General features: G+C 40.6%; 1 protein-coding gene across 5 annotated transcripts in view; it reads right to left on the reverse strand.

Annotated features, from left to right (window-relative positions):
* prdm5 (PR domain containing 5) overlaps nucleotides 1-17369 on the reverse strand; it is a 299425-nt gene that overhangs the window by 130332 nt on the left and 151724 nt on the right. For all 5 annotated transcript variants that reach the window (XR_012101305.1, XM_073065178.1, XM_073065176.1 and 2 more), the window contains 2 exons: nucleotides 15191-15284; nucleotides 13239-13399 (listed from right to left, as the gene is read on the reverse strand). Coding sequence is in view for 4 of the 5 variants with exons in the window: in XM_073065178.1 (XP_072921279.1) it covers nucleotides 13239-13399; nucleotides 15191-15284 (255 nt within the window). In the remaining variant the exon portion in view is untranslated. The remainder of the gene's footprint in view (nucleotides 1-13238; nucleotides 13400-15190; nucleotides 15285-17369) is intronic.

Consider the following 17369-nt stretch of genomic DNA (forward strand, 5'->3'; position numbering starts at 1 on the left):
AGAAGGGTGAGAGGGCCATAGGAAAGAGATAAAGGGGAATGGTCACCACAAGCTAGAGAAATTGATGTTGACGCTGTCAGATTGAGGCCACCATGACGGTATATGAGATGTTGCTTGGCCTCTTTGGGGCAGCACAGAAGACGATGGAAAGACAAGTCAGTGTGGGAATGGGCAGTGAAATTGAAGTGGGTGGTTACCAGCAGATGCTGGCTGTTGTAGCAGATAGACCGAAGATGCTCAGTGAAGTCATCCTGTAATCCACATGCAATGTAATGTAATGTAACAGCATGACAACTTCAGTTCTGTGGAGGCAGATAAATCCCCAGGGCCAGATGGTCTGCATCCCAGAGTGCTTAAGGAAGTAGCCCAAGAAATACTGGATGCATTAGTGATAATTTTTCAAAACTCCTTAGATTCTGGATTAGTTCCTGAGGATTGGAGGGTGGCTAATGTAACCCCACTTTTTAAAAAAGGAGGGAGAGAGAAACCGGGGAATTATAGACCAGTTAGTCTGACATCGGTGGTGGGGAAAATGCTGGAGTCGGTTATCAAAGATGTGATTACAACACATTTGGAAAGAGGTGAAATCATCGGACAAAGTCAGCATGGATTTGTGAAAGGAAAATCATGTCTGATGAATCTTATAGAATTTTTTGAAGATGTAACTAGTAGAGTGGATAGGGGAGAGCCAGTGGATGTGGTATATTTAGATTTTCAAAAGGCTTTTGACAAGGTCCCACACAGGAGATTAGTTTGCAAACTTAAAGCACACGGTATTGGGGGTATGGTATTGATGTGGATAGAGAATTGGTTGGCAGACAGGAAGCAAAGAGTGGGAGTAAACGGGACCTTTTCAGAATGGCAGGCAGTGACTAGTGGGGTACCGCAAGGCTCAGTGCTGGGACCCCAGTTGTTTACAATATATATTAATGATTTAGACGAGGGAATTAAATGCAGCATCTCCAAATTTGCGGATGACACGAAGCTGGGCGGCGGTGTTAGCTGTGAGGAAGATGCTAAGAGGATGCAGGGTGACTTGGATAGGTTAGGTGAGTGGGCAAATTCATGACAGATGCAATTTAATGTGGATAAATGTGAGGTTATCCACTTTGGTTGCAAGAACAGGAAAACAGATTATTATCTTAACGGTGGCCGATTAGGAAAAGGGGAGATGCAACGAGACCTGGGCATGCAGGTACAGCAGGCGGTGAAAAAGGCAAATGGTATGTTGGCATTCATAGCAAAAGGATTTGAGTACAGGAGCAGGGAGGTTCTACTGCAGCTGTACAAGGCCTTGGTGAGACCGCACCTAGAATATTGTGGGCAGTTTTGGTCCCCTAATCTGAGGAAAGACATTCTTGCCATAGAGGGAGTACAGAGAAGGTTCACCAGATTGATTCCTGGGATGGCAGGACTTTCATATGAAGAAAGACTGGATCGACTAGGCTTATACTCACTGGAATTTAGAAGATTGAGGGGGGATCTTATTGAAACGTATAAAATTCTAAAGGGATTGGACAGGCTAGATGCAGGAAGATTGCTTCCGATGTTGGGGAAGTCCAGAACAAGGGGTCACAGTTTCAGAATAATGAGGAAGCCTTTTAGGACTGAGATGAGGAAAAACTTCTTCACACAGAGAGTGGTGAATCTGTGGAATTCTCTGCTACAGGAAACAGTTGAGGCCGGTTCACTGGCTATATTTAAGAGGAAGTTAGATATGGCCCTTGTGGCTAAAGGGATCGGGGGTATGGAGAGAAAGCAGGTACAGGGTTCTGAGTTGGATGATCAGCCATGATCATACTGAATGGCGGTGCAGGCTCGAAGGGCCGAATGGCCTACTCCTGCACCTATTTTCTATGTTTCTATGAGGTCTCACCACAGTGGATGAAGCCACACTGGATGCAGTAAGTGACTCTGACAGAATATCACAAATTGCTTTCCAACCAGTGAAGAGCAGATGGAGTAGAAAAGGTGGCAAACAATTTGCACATAGCAATAGCCCAAAAATGAGACAATGATAAAATTCAATGCGTTGTTGACACAGACACAAGGATTGACAGTGATAGGAATTCCGTGTAATGTAACAGCATGATAACTTCAGTTCTGTGGAGGCAGATGTGGCCTCAGTTTAATATCCTGTTGAAAAGTTATCAAAGTTGTGGCACAGTGCACTTGGTGACAGTCCAGACTATATGTTCAACGTTCTGTAGCTGAACTTCAACTCAGAGCTAAAAGTGCTAGTGCTTTGGCTCTGGAGGAGATATGGTATGCTTGTAAATAACATTTCAGTCATGCTGTTGAGCCACTGAAATAGGAAACTCATCAAGTCACTTCTCCACTTCATCAGGCTGACACAAGTGCCATACCTCAACAGCATTCTCCAACCCTTAAACCCAAATCCCAGCAATCTGTGAGCTATTCAAGCAGACAACTCCCAGGGTATTAATTACCTGCTAGAGACATCAGCAGTTCCCCTGGACAAACTTGAATAATTGCATCTTTTGAAGCAATTATTATCTCAGCACAGAGTATAAACTTTAATGTTACACAAATAAAAGTCACCAAGCTAAATTCACCACTGTAACTTATGAAGAAATATTTATAAGAGATATTTATATCATTGTATCATAAAAATATTGGAACTTATGAATAATACATTATTTTCAATTTATATCTACATCCACTGCAATTATAAAATTTACAAGATGTGATTTTTTCCAGTTATTGGCAATGAATCCAATTTTCCATGTGAATAGCTCATGTGGATGAAGTTTAATTTTTGAGTTATAAGATTGTACATTCCTCCTGTTTGGAATGTATTCTGCTATTAAGGATGTGCTTCAAAGAGATGAGAAACAATAATGTCAGTTACACCACATCATTTTTTAAGCAAAATCTTCTATGTGGAAGGCCATAAAGGAAAACAGTTGATTGATTACAACTTACAGAGAAACTGGAAATATGCATTTACTACTATACTACCATCAACCGATTTCTCCCAAATACAGTGCCTATAAAATGTATTCAGCCCTCCCCCTTTGAAGTTTACATGTAGATCATCAGGTCCCGGGGACTTATCAGCCTTCAGACTCAACAGTCTATCCAACACCATTTCTTGCCTAATATAAATTTCCTTCAGTTCATCCTTTACACTAGTTCCTTTGGCCACTATTACATCTGGGAGATAGTCTGTGTCTTCCCTAGTGAAGACAGATCCAAAGTACCTGTTCAACTCGTCTGCCATTTCCTTGTTCCCCATAATAAATTCACCCGTTTCCGTCTTCAATGGTCCAATTTTGGTCTTAACTATTTTTTTGCTATTCACATACCTAAAGAAGCTTTTACTATCCTCCCTTATATTCTTGGCTAGTTTACCTTTGTACCTAATTTTTTCTTGGCGTATTGCCTTTTTTGTTATTTTCTGTTGCTCTTTAAAAGCTTCCCAGTCCTCCGGTTTCCCGCTCATCTTTGCTATGTTATACTTCTTCTCTTTTATTTTTATACTGCCCTTTACTTCCCTCGCCAGCCACGGCCGCCCCTTACTCCCCTTAGGATCCTTCTTCCTCTTTGGAATGAACCGATCCTGCACCTTCTGCATTATTCCTTGAAAGACCTGCCATTGTTGTTCCACTGCCTTCCCTGCTAGGGTATTGTTCCATTGAACTTTGGCCAGCTCCTCCCTCATAACTCCATAGTTCCCTTTGTTCAACTGTAATACTGACACATCTGATTTTCCCTTCTCCTTCTCAAATTGTAGGTTAAAACGTATCATATTATGGTCACTACCTCCTAATGGTTCCTTTACCTCGAGGTCACTGATCAAATCCGGTTCATTGCACAACACTAAATCTAGAATTGCCTTCTCCCTGGTAGGCTCCAGAACAAGCTGTTCTAAGAATCCATCTCGGAGGCACTCCACAAACCTCCTTTCTTGGGGTCCAGTACCATTCTGATTCTCCCAGTCTACCTGCATGTTGAAATCCCCCATGACAACTGTATCATTACCTTTGCGACATGCCAATTTTAACTCTTCATTCAACTTACACCCTACATCCAGACTGCTGTTTGGGGGCCTGTAGATAACTCCCATTAGGGTCTTTCTACCCTTAGAATTTCTCAGTTCTATCCATACTGACTCTACATCCCCAGATTCTATGTCCCCCCTCGCAAGGGACTGAATATCATTCTTCACCAACAGAGCCACCCCACCTCCTCTGCCAGTCAGTCTGTCCTTTCGATAAGATCTATATCCTTGAATATTCATTTCCCAGGCCCCGTCCGCTTGAAGCCATGTCTCTGTTATTCCCACAACATCGTACTTGCCAATTTCCAACTGAGCCTCAAGCTCATCTACCTTATTCCTTATACTTCGTGCATTCATATATAATACTTTTAATTCGTTACTCCCCTCTCCTTTCATATCAATTCCTATTTCACTTGGCCATACTGTATGATCTCTTCTTGAGCTTTCTACTCCATTGATCCTGTTGTCCTTTTTAACTTTTCTTATTTTCACTTTCCCTTTAACTCCATCCTTATATTTCCAGTTCATCCCCTCCCCCCCACTACTTAGTTTAAACACATCCATGTTGCAGTGGCAAACCTGTCTGCCAGAATACTGGTCCCCCGCCTATTAAGGTGCAACTCGTCCCTTTTGTACAATTCATCCCTACCCCAAAACAGATCCCAGTGGTCCAAGAACGTAAATCCTTACTTCCTGCACCAGTTCCTCAGCCACACATTCAGATCCATTATCTCCCTGTTCCTGCCCTCTCCAGCATGAGGAACTGGAAGCAAACCAGAGATAACCACCCTGGAAGTCCTGCTTTTCAGCCTTCTTCCAAGTTCTCTTAAGTCCCGCTGCAGAATGTCCTTCCTCTTCTTCCCGATGTCATTTGTGCCGACATGCACTACCACTTCCGGCTGTTCACCTTCACCCTTGAGGATTCCCTGCAATTGGTCCATGATGTCCTGGATCCTAGCACCAGGGAGGCACATCTGGACATTGCAATCTTTCCTCATTCTTCTTTACAAAACTGCCCAAACTCTGTCAGATTGCATGGGGATTGTGAGTGAACAGCCATTTTCAAGCCCAGCTACAAATTCTCCATTGGATTGAGATCTGGTCTCTGGCTTGGCCACATCAAGACATTAATTTTGTTGTTTTTAAGCCATTCCTTTGTAGCTTTGGCTTTATGGTCATAGGTCACTGGTCATTGTCTTGCTGAAAAACAAATCTTCCAAGTAGCAGATCTCTGGCAGACTGCATCAGGTTCTCCTCCAGGATTTCCCTGTATTTTTCTGCATTCATTTTACCCTCTACCTTCACAAGCCTTCCAGGGCCTGCTGCAGTGAAGCGTCCCCACAGCATGATGTAGCAACCTCCATGTTTCATGGTAGGGATGGTGTGTTTTTGATGATGTGCAGTGTTTGGTTTATGCCAAACATAGTGTTTAGTCTGATGGCCAAAAAGCTCAATTTTGATTTCATCAGACCATAGAACCTTCATCCAGCTGACTTCAGAGTCTCCCATGTGCCTTCTGGTAAACTCTAGATGAGATTTCATGGGAGGTTTTTTTTCCAACAGTTACTTTCTCTTTGCCAATCTCCCATGAAGCTGCAACAGGTGAAGCACCTGGGCAATAGTTGTCATATGCTCAATCTCTCCCATCTCAGCCACTGAAGCTTGTAACTCCTCAGAGTTGTCATAGGTTTCTTCGTGGCCTCCCTCACCAGTCCCCTTCCTGCATGGTCACTCAGTTTTTGAGGATGGCCTGCTCTGGGCAGATTTAAATCTGTGCCATATTCTTTCCATTTCTTGATGATTGACTTAACTATACTCTAAGGGATATTCAGTGACTTGGAGATTTTCTTGTGTCTATCTCCTGACTTGTGTTATTCAATAACTTTTTTGTGGAGTTGCCTGGAGTGTTCTTTTGTCTTCGTGGTGTAGTTTTTCCCAGGATACTGACTATCAGTTGGATTTCCAGACACAGGTGTATTTTTACTACAATCAATTGAAATACCTTGACTGCACACGGGTGATCTCCATTTAACTAATTATATGACCTCTAAAACCAAATGGCTGCACCAGTGATGATTTGGTGTGTCATATCAAAGGGGGTGAATACTTATGCAACAATTATTCTGTGTAAATATTTGTAATTAATTTAGATCTATTTGTAGAGATCTGTTTTCACTTTGACATGAGTCTTTTTATGTTGATCAGTGTCAAAAAAAGCCAAATTAAATCCACTGTGATTCAATGGTGTAAAACAATAAAACATGAAAAACTTCCAAGGGGTGTGAATACTTTTTATAGGCACTATATATGGTTAAAGAGTCTATCTTTGCTCAGAAGCCTAAAAATAGGGAAAGTATTTTTGCTACTTTCTTCATGAACATGTTTAATCGGTTAGGTGCATATTTTATTGTTTTTTTTAAGAGTATTAACCATTACTTCTTAATTGCGTGGCATCATTGTTAACAGAGAGGAAAGGAAATTATTGCAAGGATTAATAAGGTTATTCCATCAACAATTAAGGAACTACAGAGTTTAAGAGCCTGAATCTGTATCACAATTATATTAAAGAATTCAACCTCAGGACCACCGGACTCAAAATCAGTTACTTTCCCCAAGCAGCAAGGCTGATCAGCACCTCCACTCACTAACCAACCCCATCACCACTACTTTATCATTTCCCGTCAGTCATCTTATGTGCAGACACTCCTGTTCCTAGTGTCACTTTATGGAGATACATTCAATCTCTGCCTGTAAGCTATTGTATGTATTTGTATTTATTGTGTTTTTTTATTAATGTGATCTTTATCTTATTGCGATTTTGTGCCGCAATGAACTTGGCGTAACAATTGTTTCATTCTCCTTTCCATATGTGTACTGGAAATGGCATTAAACACTTCTTGAATCCTGAACTACAGGCTATTGCAGACTTTGAATAGTAAGTCGCCAATAATAGATTCCCTTTATTAGGGCTCCCTTGACTTGACCTGTCATGACCATCAGAAGACCTGTGAAGCTGGCTACTTTTCATATTTTACCCCTGATTAATTAAATCAGCAAAGATTATATAAAAGAATGCCAGCAGTTACTTGTACATGTCTGTATTGTTACTTGTAATCACACAACTAAGACAAGGGTTCGGGAAAATAGTGGTAAACACATGCAACAAGAATATTCAGCTCTAAATTATGTAGCATGTAAAGACTTTGTTTCTGTTGTGAGAATCTTGAAATAAATAATAATAACAAATTCCTCCTTAACCTGCTGGGACTAAACTACTTACCACTGTATATGAATGTTTAGGCCAATCAGCTTCCTAAACCAAATCGGGCATTCAATTAGAATACTGGTGATATTAATTGGTCATTGTAAATTGTTCTGTGTCTAGACTAGGGTTAAATGAGTGAGTTACTGGGTGGTGTGGCTCATTGGGTTGGAAGGGCCTGTTCTGCACTGTATTTATAAATAAATAAATATTGCAGATTATTTGCAATGCACATCAACAATCAACTCAATTCTCATAAAGGGATCAGTAGTGGAGAGAGTGAGCAATTTCAGGTTTCTGGGTGTCAAGATCTCTGAGGAACTAACCCGGTCCCAACATACCGATGCAGGTATAAACAAGACAAAACAGTAGCTATATTTCATTAGGAGTATGAAGTCATTTGGTTTGCCAATTGAAACACTTGAAAACTTCTATAGATGTACTGTGGAGAGCATTCTGACAGGCTGCATCACTGTCTGGTATGGTGGGGGGAAGTGACTACTGCACAGGACCAAAAGAAGTTACAGCAAGTCATAAAATTAGTCAGCTCCATCTTGGGTTCTAGCCTCCGTAGTGCCCAAGAAACCTTTAAGGAACGGAGCCTCAGAAAGCCAGTGTCCATCATTAAGGACCCCCACCACCCAGGACATGCCCTCTTCCCATTAGACCACCAGGAAAGAGGTACAGAAGCCTGAAGACACACACTCAGGAATTCAGGAACAGCTGCTTCCCCTCTGCCATCCAATTCCTAAATGGACATTGAACCCGTGAGCACTACATCACTTTTATTTATATATATTTTGTTTTGCACTATTTTAGTCTAACTATTCAATACACATTGGTATACTTACTGTAATTGATTAACTTACTTTTTTCTATCTATATTACCATGTTTGTATTGTACTGCTGCTGCTAAGTTAACAAATTTCACGACACGTGCCTCGGGAACCTGATTCTGATTCCCAAGACCATATATGTCAAACTCAAGGCCCGCAGACCAAATCCGGCCCGCGGTGGAATTATCTTTGGCCTGTGAGATAATATCTAATTACTATTAAAGCTGGCCCCAGTAATCGAAGCGCCTATGGCGTATGATGTGGCTAACGCTGAGTTTATTCAGGTACCAGGTTTTCAGGGTTTTTAGTGTTTATTCGGCAGTCTTGCTCGGCAGTCTTCTTCATAAGAAACCGAATTTGTAAAGTGAAACACTGTAGTTATAGCAGAGACTGAGACACATGAGAGCAGGCTGAAAAAACGGAGGCAACGAAAGCTGCGTTCGCACGCGTCCGACTGATCCGGCCCGCATGAAGCTGCATTTTGCTCAATCCGGCCCGTGACCTAAAATGAGTTTGACACCCCTGCCCAAGACTGTAACTTTCAAGCAACCCATAAGCAGAGTGTGCAATTTGGCTGAAACAGGTGCTGGCAGAGATGGAAAAGGTGAGTCTGGTCTGGGAAATAACAAACAAGTGGAGTGAAAACCAGCTCTGCTTCCTCCAGATCCTTACAGGAGGCCTTACTGATGGTGCTGAAAAGTAGGTGACCACCAGGAAACCTTCCTCACACACAGAACTTAGCAAACCAGAACGGTGGCTGAGCATTTTGGAGATTTTAAGGTACCCAGAAAGAAGCTTAAGGTGGGACTTAGGAAAGCTAGAACAGGATATGAATAGGCTTTAGTGAGTAGGATAAAGGAAAACTCCAAGACATTCTACACATACATGGAGAACAGGCTAAAGTGAGGGTAGGGTCACTCAGGGATAAAGAGGGAAACATGTGCCTGGCTGTGGAGGAAGAATAAATAAATATTTAATAAATGGTCTTTAATAAATACTTTGCTTCAGTGTTCACCACGAAGAGAGTCTCTGATGTACAGGAGAAAAGGCTAATATGCAGATTACATCAAGGTTAAAAAAAAAAGGCAGTGCTGGAGCTCCTGAAAAACATGAGTTCAAGTCAGACCCTGAGCCAAATGGCATATCCCCCACATTATTATGGGAAGTGAGTTAGAAATTGCTAGAAAATTCACAATGATCCCCACGTCCTCCCTGAGTACAGGAGCGGTCACAGAGGACAGGACAATTGTAAATGTTGTTCCTTTGCACAGTAGCATGCGGTAAGCACAACACTATACCAGCTCAGGTTGTTTGGAGTAGGGAATTCAATTCTGTAAGGAGTTTGCACATTTCCTCTGGGAGCCCCACTTTCCACCTAAGTCTCAAATTTCTGGTAATGACCCCCACCCCCCACATCCTCTTTTCCCTCTCTCACCTTATGTCCTTGCCCGCCCAATATCCCCTCTGGTGCTCCTTCCCCTTTTTCTTCCTTTTATGGCCTTCTGTCCTTTCCTATTAGATTTCACCTTCTCCAGCCCTGCATCTCTTTCACCAATCAACTTCCCAGCTCTTTCCCCTCCCCATCCCGGTTTCACCAATCACCTCATTTTCCTCCCTCCCCTCCTGCTACTTTTTAACTCTACTCCTCAGCTTTTTTTCTCCAGTCCTGGTGAAGGGTCTTGGCCCAAAACGTGGGCTGTACACTTTTTGACAGATGTTGCCTGGCCTACTGAGTTGAGTACACAAATTGATGAAGGTCAAGTGGTGGATATGGCCTATGTGGATTTTAGTAAGGCATTTAACAAGGTTCCTCATCAAAAGGCTTGGGATCTACAGGAACTTGACAGAGTGAATTCAGAATTGTCTTGCCCACAGAAGGCAGAGGGTGGTAGTAGATGGAAATGTACTCTGCCTGGAAGTCAGTAACCAGTGGTGTTCAGCAGGGATCTGTTCTGGGACCCCTGCTCTTTGTGATTTTTATAAATGATTTGGATGATATGGTGGAAGAGTAGGTTAGTAAATTTGCAGATGGTTGGTGATGTGGATCAAGTAGAAGGTTGTTGTAAGTTACAAAGGGCTATAGAAAGTATGCAGAGCTGGGTGGAGAATTACCAAATGGAGTTCAGCCAGAAAAGTTTGAAGTGGTACACTTCGGAAGATTAAACTTGAAGGCTAAATACAACGTGAATGGTTGGATTCTTAGCAGTGTGGAGGAACAGAGATCTTGGGTCCCTTAAAGTTGCCACGCAAGTTGATAGGGTGGTTCAGATAGCAAATGGTGTGCTGGCCTTTATTAGTCATTGTAATGAGTTCCAGAGCTCTGACGTAATACTGTAGCTCTACAAGACTGTGGTTAGACGAAACGTGTTCAGCTCTGCTCACCTTGGTATAGGAAGCATGTGGAAGTTTTAGTGAGTTTGGAGAAGAGATTTACCAGGATGCTGCCTGGATTAAAGAATATACCTTATGATGCAAGGTTGAGCGAGTCAGGACTTTTGTCTCTGGAGCGAAGAAGGATGAAAAGCGACTTGATAGAGGTGTATGAGATTATGAGAGGCATTTTCCCAGGGCAGCAAAAGTCAGTACCAAGAGATATCTGTTCAAGGTGAGTGGAGGAAAGTTTAGGTGAGCTGGAGGAACTCAGCAGGCCAGGCAGCATCTATGGAAAAAAAAGTACAGTTGACATTTCAGGCCGAAACCCTTCAGCAGGTCTGGAGAAAAAAAAAGCCTGTACTGTGTTGTTTTGCTGCATGTTCTACAAACATTACCCTGCTCTAAGATGACATCATGGACATGATAGCAAGTTTTCTGCTGTTGAACAGGAAACTTTGTTCCTCAGGAAAGTGAATTGCAGATGTCCTCTTCACCTGTGTGATCTCTGCTTATTTAAAGACAGTGATGTACCACAAGGGGAATACCTAATAACATTTCTAGGAACTACTAATGGACAGAAGGTATCAAGTCAGCAACTGCCACACCAGTCCCTTTAGACATATAACTTGAAAGAGTTCTGAATATCAACAAGTACTTGCACAATGATTGTAAGAGATGTTAGAAATCAGGGAAACTAATCTGTAGTTGACTAACAATCCCTTTAAATTACACTGAAAGCCAACTCTTCCTGCCACTGAGTTAATATGTCTAGGCAGTTGAGTGTGAAAATGCATGTTGATGGACGCTCTACCCACCACATATACTTGCAGCCATTGCCAACTCTGTTCAAACTAACATTTTCACCAAATTAATTTGCAAAAGTGCACCCACAGACCATCAAATAAAAACAAATTAATACAGCAAGGGTACAGTCTTTGGTCCACTATATCTGCATTGATATAACTAATCCCATCTGCCTGCACGTGATATTCCTCATTCCCTGCCTGCTTATGCATCAGAATCAGGTTTATTATCACTGGCATGTGTTGTGGAATTTGTTCACTTAGCAGTAGCAATTCAATGCTGTACATAATATTGAAGAAGAAAATAATAAAATAATAATAAAAGTAAATTAATTACAGTATACATTTATTGAATAGATTAAAAATCATGCAAAAAACAGAAATAATATATATTTAAAAAGTGAGGCCGTGTTCACGGGTTCAAAGTCCATTTAGGAATCAGATGGCAGAGGGGAAGAAGCTGTTCCTGAATTGCTGAGTGTGTGCCTTCAGGCATCTGTACCTCCTACCGGATGGTAACTGTGAGAAAAGGACATGCCCTGGGTGCTGGGGGTCCTTAACAATGGACGCTTCCTTTTTGAGACATCACTCCTTGAAGATGTACTGGGTACTTTATAGGCTAGTATCCAAGATGAAGCTGACTAGATTTACAACCCTCTGCAGCTTCTTTCGGTCCTGTGCAGTAGCCCCTCCCTCCATACCAGACAGTGATGCAGCCTGTCAGAATGCTCTCCACAGTACAACTATATAAGTTTTTGAGTGTATTTGTTGACATACCAAATCTCTTCAAACTGCTAGTTAAGTATAGCCACTGTCTTGCCTTCTTAATAATTGCATCGATATGTTGGGACCAGGTTAGATCCTCAGAGATCTTGACACCCAGAAACTTGAAACTGCTCATTCTCTCTACATCTGATCCCTCTATAAAGATTGGTATTTGTTCCTTCATCTTACCCTTCCTGAAGTCCACAATCAGCATCCAGTGTATATTGGCAAACAAAACCTTAACAATGGATACCACAGAATCTTTTTTTTGGAGTTTTTAAACACTACGTATTAACCGTTTATACAGATTGCTTCTCATTTTCTTCAGCAGGTTCTATAACCTGTTATTTACCAATGAAATAACTGTGAGATTTATTTTTAATCAACTTCCTCCAGGACAGGATGCAAAAGGGCATAATAGACAAAAAGTAGTAATAGACAAAGAGAGGGAATAAAAGGAGTGTTGTGAGCAGGTTTAGGCCCTTATCTTAGAAAGAATGTGCTGAAACTGGAGAGGGTTCAAAGGAGGTTCACCAAAATGATTCCAGTACTGAATGGCTTGTCATATGAAGAACATTGGATGGCTTTGGGCATGTATTCACTGGAATTCAGAAGAATGAGGGGTGACCTCATTGAAACCTATCGAATGGTGAAAGGCTTTGATAGAGTGGATATGGAGATGATGCTTCCTACGATGGAAGAGTCTAAGAACAGAGAACCTAGCCTCAGAATGGAGTGTCGTCCTATTAGAATGGAGATGAGAAGAAATTCCTTTAGTCAGAGAGTGGTGAATTTGCAGAATTTTTTGACACAGACAGCTGCAGAGGCCAAGTCTTTATGTATAGTTATGGCAGAGGTTGATAGATTCTTGATTGGTTAGAGCATGAAAGGATATGGGTAGAAGGCAGGATTTTGGGGTTGAGATGAAAATTGTATCAGCGTGATGAAATGGCACTTCATGGTTTCCTGTGGCATAAACTTGAGCCAGTTTGAAAATTTTCAGAAATGATTCTCCTGGTATATTCAAAAAGAGGCAGTAGAATAAGGATTCTCACTCAGAAAGTCAATGTAATCTTGCTACAGCTACTGCCTTACCAGCACTTTTCTGAAATTGGAGGTTTCCAGCATTCAAGGTTTAATTTTTCTTTTCTTTATGAAGGAAGAATCTCTCATACCTTTTTATGACTCTTCAGCACAGAGGGGGTGACAAAGGCCTTGTCACACAGATCGCATTTGTATTTCTTGTGCCCGTCATGCACCACTTGAATGTGGACGTTCAATGTATCCTTCCTCTTGAACGTTGCATCACAGTGATCACATTTGAAGGTGCGTTCACCTAGACAAAAACAAAAAGGATTATTTATGACGTTCTAATTTCTAAATTAGCAAATGGATTAATAACAAATGAAAACTAAGTGAAATCAGGGAAAACAAAATGAATAATGAAATAACAAATAAACCAGAAAAAAATGTTCAAAAGTAAAAAAGAGACAAGGACTACTTCTGAAACCATATAATCAATTTTATACAAAGAGAATCAGCACAAATAGCAAATGAGATGGCTAAGTAGTTAATCTATTTCTCATAAATTTGCCTGAATTAGGAATGCAGCTCTCTCTTTTAAGCAACAGATCATACAGGCTCTTAGGTTAACGGATGACTATGGTTTAAAATCCACAATTACAAATCAGAAATAGAACTTTGCTGTCGCTGTCACTGTCCACACTATATATGCCAACACGGTAACCTCGGAACACTAAATTCTGCTTCTGAAATTCAGCTCAGTAAATGGAATTATATTTCAGCTGCAGTTTAGCACATCTATGTTACCACAATGAATGTTGAGTGCGTTTAACAGAGGGGGAGTTTTTATTGCTATCTTTCAAAGAAAACAGACTTTCCATTCCAAGTAACAGAATGATTCTGTTTGAATGTCAGAATTAATTTTTAGAACCATTTGTGGGCTCCACTTTAAAAGTTTATAGAGGGAGAAGCCCATTTGACTTAATACATTTTATATCATTGTCTGTTTGAGCCTCCTCACTTCCTTCCTCATCTAATGCTATCAGAATAACAATTTATTCCCTTTTCCTCATCTGGTTACCAGGCTTCCCTTTAAAGGCAGCCACACAATTTGCTTTATCCAACAGTGTGGTCAAATGGTTGCATGCAAACCACATCTTGGGGTAAAGAATATTTATTTTCCTAATTGCTTCAGTGATCACATGGTGACTCTGCATTGATTATCCTTCCTTTTGCTCTTGGGTCTTGTGGAAATCTTTGCTTTTGTGGAAATTCTTTTGTAGAAAAGAAGCAGCCGGCTCATTATATTTTCCCCTATAGTAGCTTTCAGTGTAAGTATTACTCTTGTAAATACATGGTGTACTTTCCACTACATTGTTCTTGGTATTATGATGGTAAACAGTTCTCCAAGTAGGTAGTTATATTTCGTATAACTTTGCTACCTTACAATTTTATAAATTATACTTATGGTACTTTGTTTATTTTTATGGCCTTTTCCTACCAAGTCTTGTGCATCAATTATCCAATACAATTCTTGGTATTACATGAATTTTCATGGGTTTTTAATCATTGGATGTAAGGAGTAATGTCTATTGCAACTAGTTTTGCTTGATGGGACTTACTAACTTACTGCCTGTCACTCTACTGGCATTCAGGGCAGCAGTGAAGGTCCTTCATCTCTGTCTATACCATCTCACACAGAAAAAGGGTTCTTCATTGCTGTTTCCGTAACAATTATTTTTGACCAGTCAGGGTTGTTAGCCCTGAGCTGAACCCCCAAGCCTGGAGGACCAGTGGACCACTTTTCATCTAACTTCTACCCTTTGACCAGTTTGGCACGGGTGACCATACCAAGAGCCAAAGCACAAGTTTGCTCCAAGGAAACTGGGACCATAATCCAGACATTGGCCTGGTTTCAAAGATCGTCAACATCAATACCAAAAGAGCTTGCATCAGGAAATGACTGAAAATGCCTTTGGGATTTTAGAACATTGTAGTTAGAAGCACTGATGCAAAAATTGAATGAATTCACTGACTATTATTCTTTACAAGTATTAAAAAAGTATAAAAAACATGAAAAGATACGGTGAAAGGAAATGCTCACTGTTGTGAATCAGTAGATGCCTCTGCAGGGAGAAGGGAGTTCGAAACAAAGCCTTACATTCCTCACATTGGAATGGTCTCTCTTCTGAGTGTGTCTGTCAATGAAAGAGTTTGCATAAGCAGCACAGAACTGTGATACCTACTAATCCAGCCAAGTTAATTATTTATTTTATATAAATCAAATAATGTAAGTTCACTACATTAACGAAAAAAAAATATATATAGCCAAATAATCCAGACAAGGCCAATGAAATTGAATTTCACAGCTTCCTCACATGTAAGAACACATCATTCACATACCTGTATATCTCACTTCTAAAGCTACAAAACAAGTTTAATCACCCAAAGATGGAAAGATGTGGTGACCAGACCAGGTGACAAAGCCAATGATAAAGTTAAAAAGAGAGAGCAAAATAAGAATTAATTACTTTTCTTCATTTCCTGGGTGATCAACTGGGGTATAAAGCTCACAAATGTAAAAAAGCAACAAAGATTGTCGACTAAGGTGCAAATCAGATGGAGTAAGGTAATAGCCTTCTACTCTTGTCCATCCCCCAAAGGCAGGAATCACCGATGGTCCAAGAGCTTCAAAATTAACATGGTATAAAATGGGAAGCAACATAAATACAGCAAACAAATGTGTGAAAGATGAATTGCAGATGAGAAGAAGCAGCATAGATTAGATGCTGAGAAGATGGGATATTAAATGGAGTTCAATTTAGGAAGCAGGTAGAGCTGAGACTGGAGACAAAGTTATACAATAATTCTTTACCAATAGCAGTATGGAAAAATGAAGTTTGGTAGATATATAGATATAAACAAAGTTTGAAATTCAGGAAGTACTCAGCAGGCTAGGCAGTATCTATGGAAAAGGGTAAACAGTTAATATTTAGGGCTGAGCCCCTTCATTAGGACTGGTTTTCGGCCTGAAGCAGTCACAGTTTACATTTCCAAAGACGATTCATGGCCTGCTGAGTTCCTCCAACATTTTGTGTGCATTACTTTGATTTCCAGCATTTGCAGATTTTCTCATGTTTAAAATTCAGATCAGGGTTTTAAAATTTACTCTTCCTGTGCTTCATTGGCTTCACTTTGAGTAAACATTAAATGTTCAGAGAAAGTTGGAAATCAAGAAAACTGCAGGTACGGAAAATGTGAAATAAAAAAACCCAGAACATTGGAAAAATCTGTGTTTTAGCTCTCAGACCACTGATCTGAACTGAGAGAGAATCAACTTAATTGAGGACCAGAAAGGGTGGGGAAGGGTTGTGAATTTCTCTAATTGTGTAAAATATGGTGCTTACTAAAAGGCATAAAAGCACTTTTGTCTGTGAAATATACTACTGATATTGTAAAGTCTATGTTGGCCAAACTAATGTTGAACAATCTGGCCTACAAGGAAGACTATGTGAATGAAAGAAAAAGGTATGGCAGAAAAATATAGCCTGCCCTGATAGACACATAAAGAAAGAGTGAGTTCTCCGAAGTTGGCCTGCTGAGTTCCTCCAGCATTTTGTTGCTTTAGATTGAAGGTTTAAAAGAATCGCAGCCTAACTTGGAAAGACTATTTGAGTCACTAGATAGTGTGGGGGGAAGAAGTGAAAGTGAATCTTTTGCAGTTGCATGGGGAAGTGATGTAGGCTGAGGACTATTAGCTGGGGATAGAAGGGAGGACCAGCAAGTCACAAAGGGAGTGATTTCTTCAAAATATTGAAAAGGGAGGAAATATGTTTGCTAGTGGACTTCTGTTGGTATTGGCACAAATTGATCTCTGACTCTATGGGTGCAGGTCGATGGGACAGGGCAAATTAATAGCTCAGCAGGGACTAGATGGGCTGAAGGGCCTGTTTCTGTGCTGCAGTGTTCTATGACTGTAGAACCTGGTAGGTAGAAGGTGAGGACCAGGAGAACTCCATTCTTTTTATGCAGGAGTAGATGGGTGGAAGTGCAGGAAATAGGTGAGATGTTTAAATGGACTTGGACATGAGCAGAGCTTCAACCTGGAATTAAAATCATTGATTTTAAAGCTAAAATGGAGAAAATCTTAATTTTAAACTCACAATCACAAATTTATTGCCTTCATGGATTACCTAGATTTATCTTAAATCTGTTAACCTACAATGCTATAATACTCAGAAATGACAAAATCACAGCAGCACTGTAAATTGACAGTTTGGAAA

This window comes from Hemitrygon akajei, chromosome 13 (assembly GCF_048418815.1).
Source record: "Hemitrygon akajei chromosome 13, sHemAka1.3, whole genome shotgun sequence".
Classification (NCBI taxonomy): domain Eukaryota; kingdom Metazoa; phylum Chordata; class Chondrichthyes; order Myliobatiformes; family Dasyatidae; genus Hemitrygon; species Hemitrygon akajei.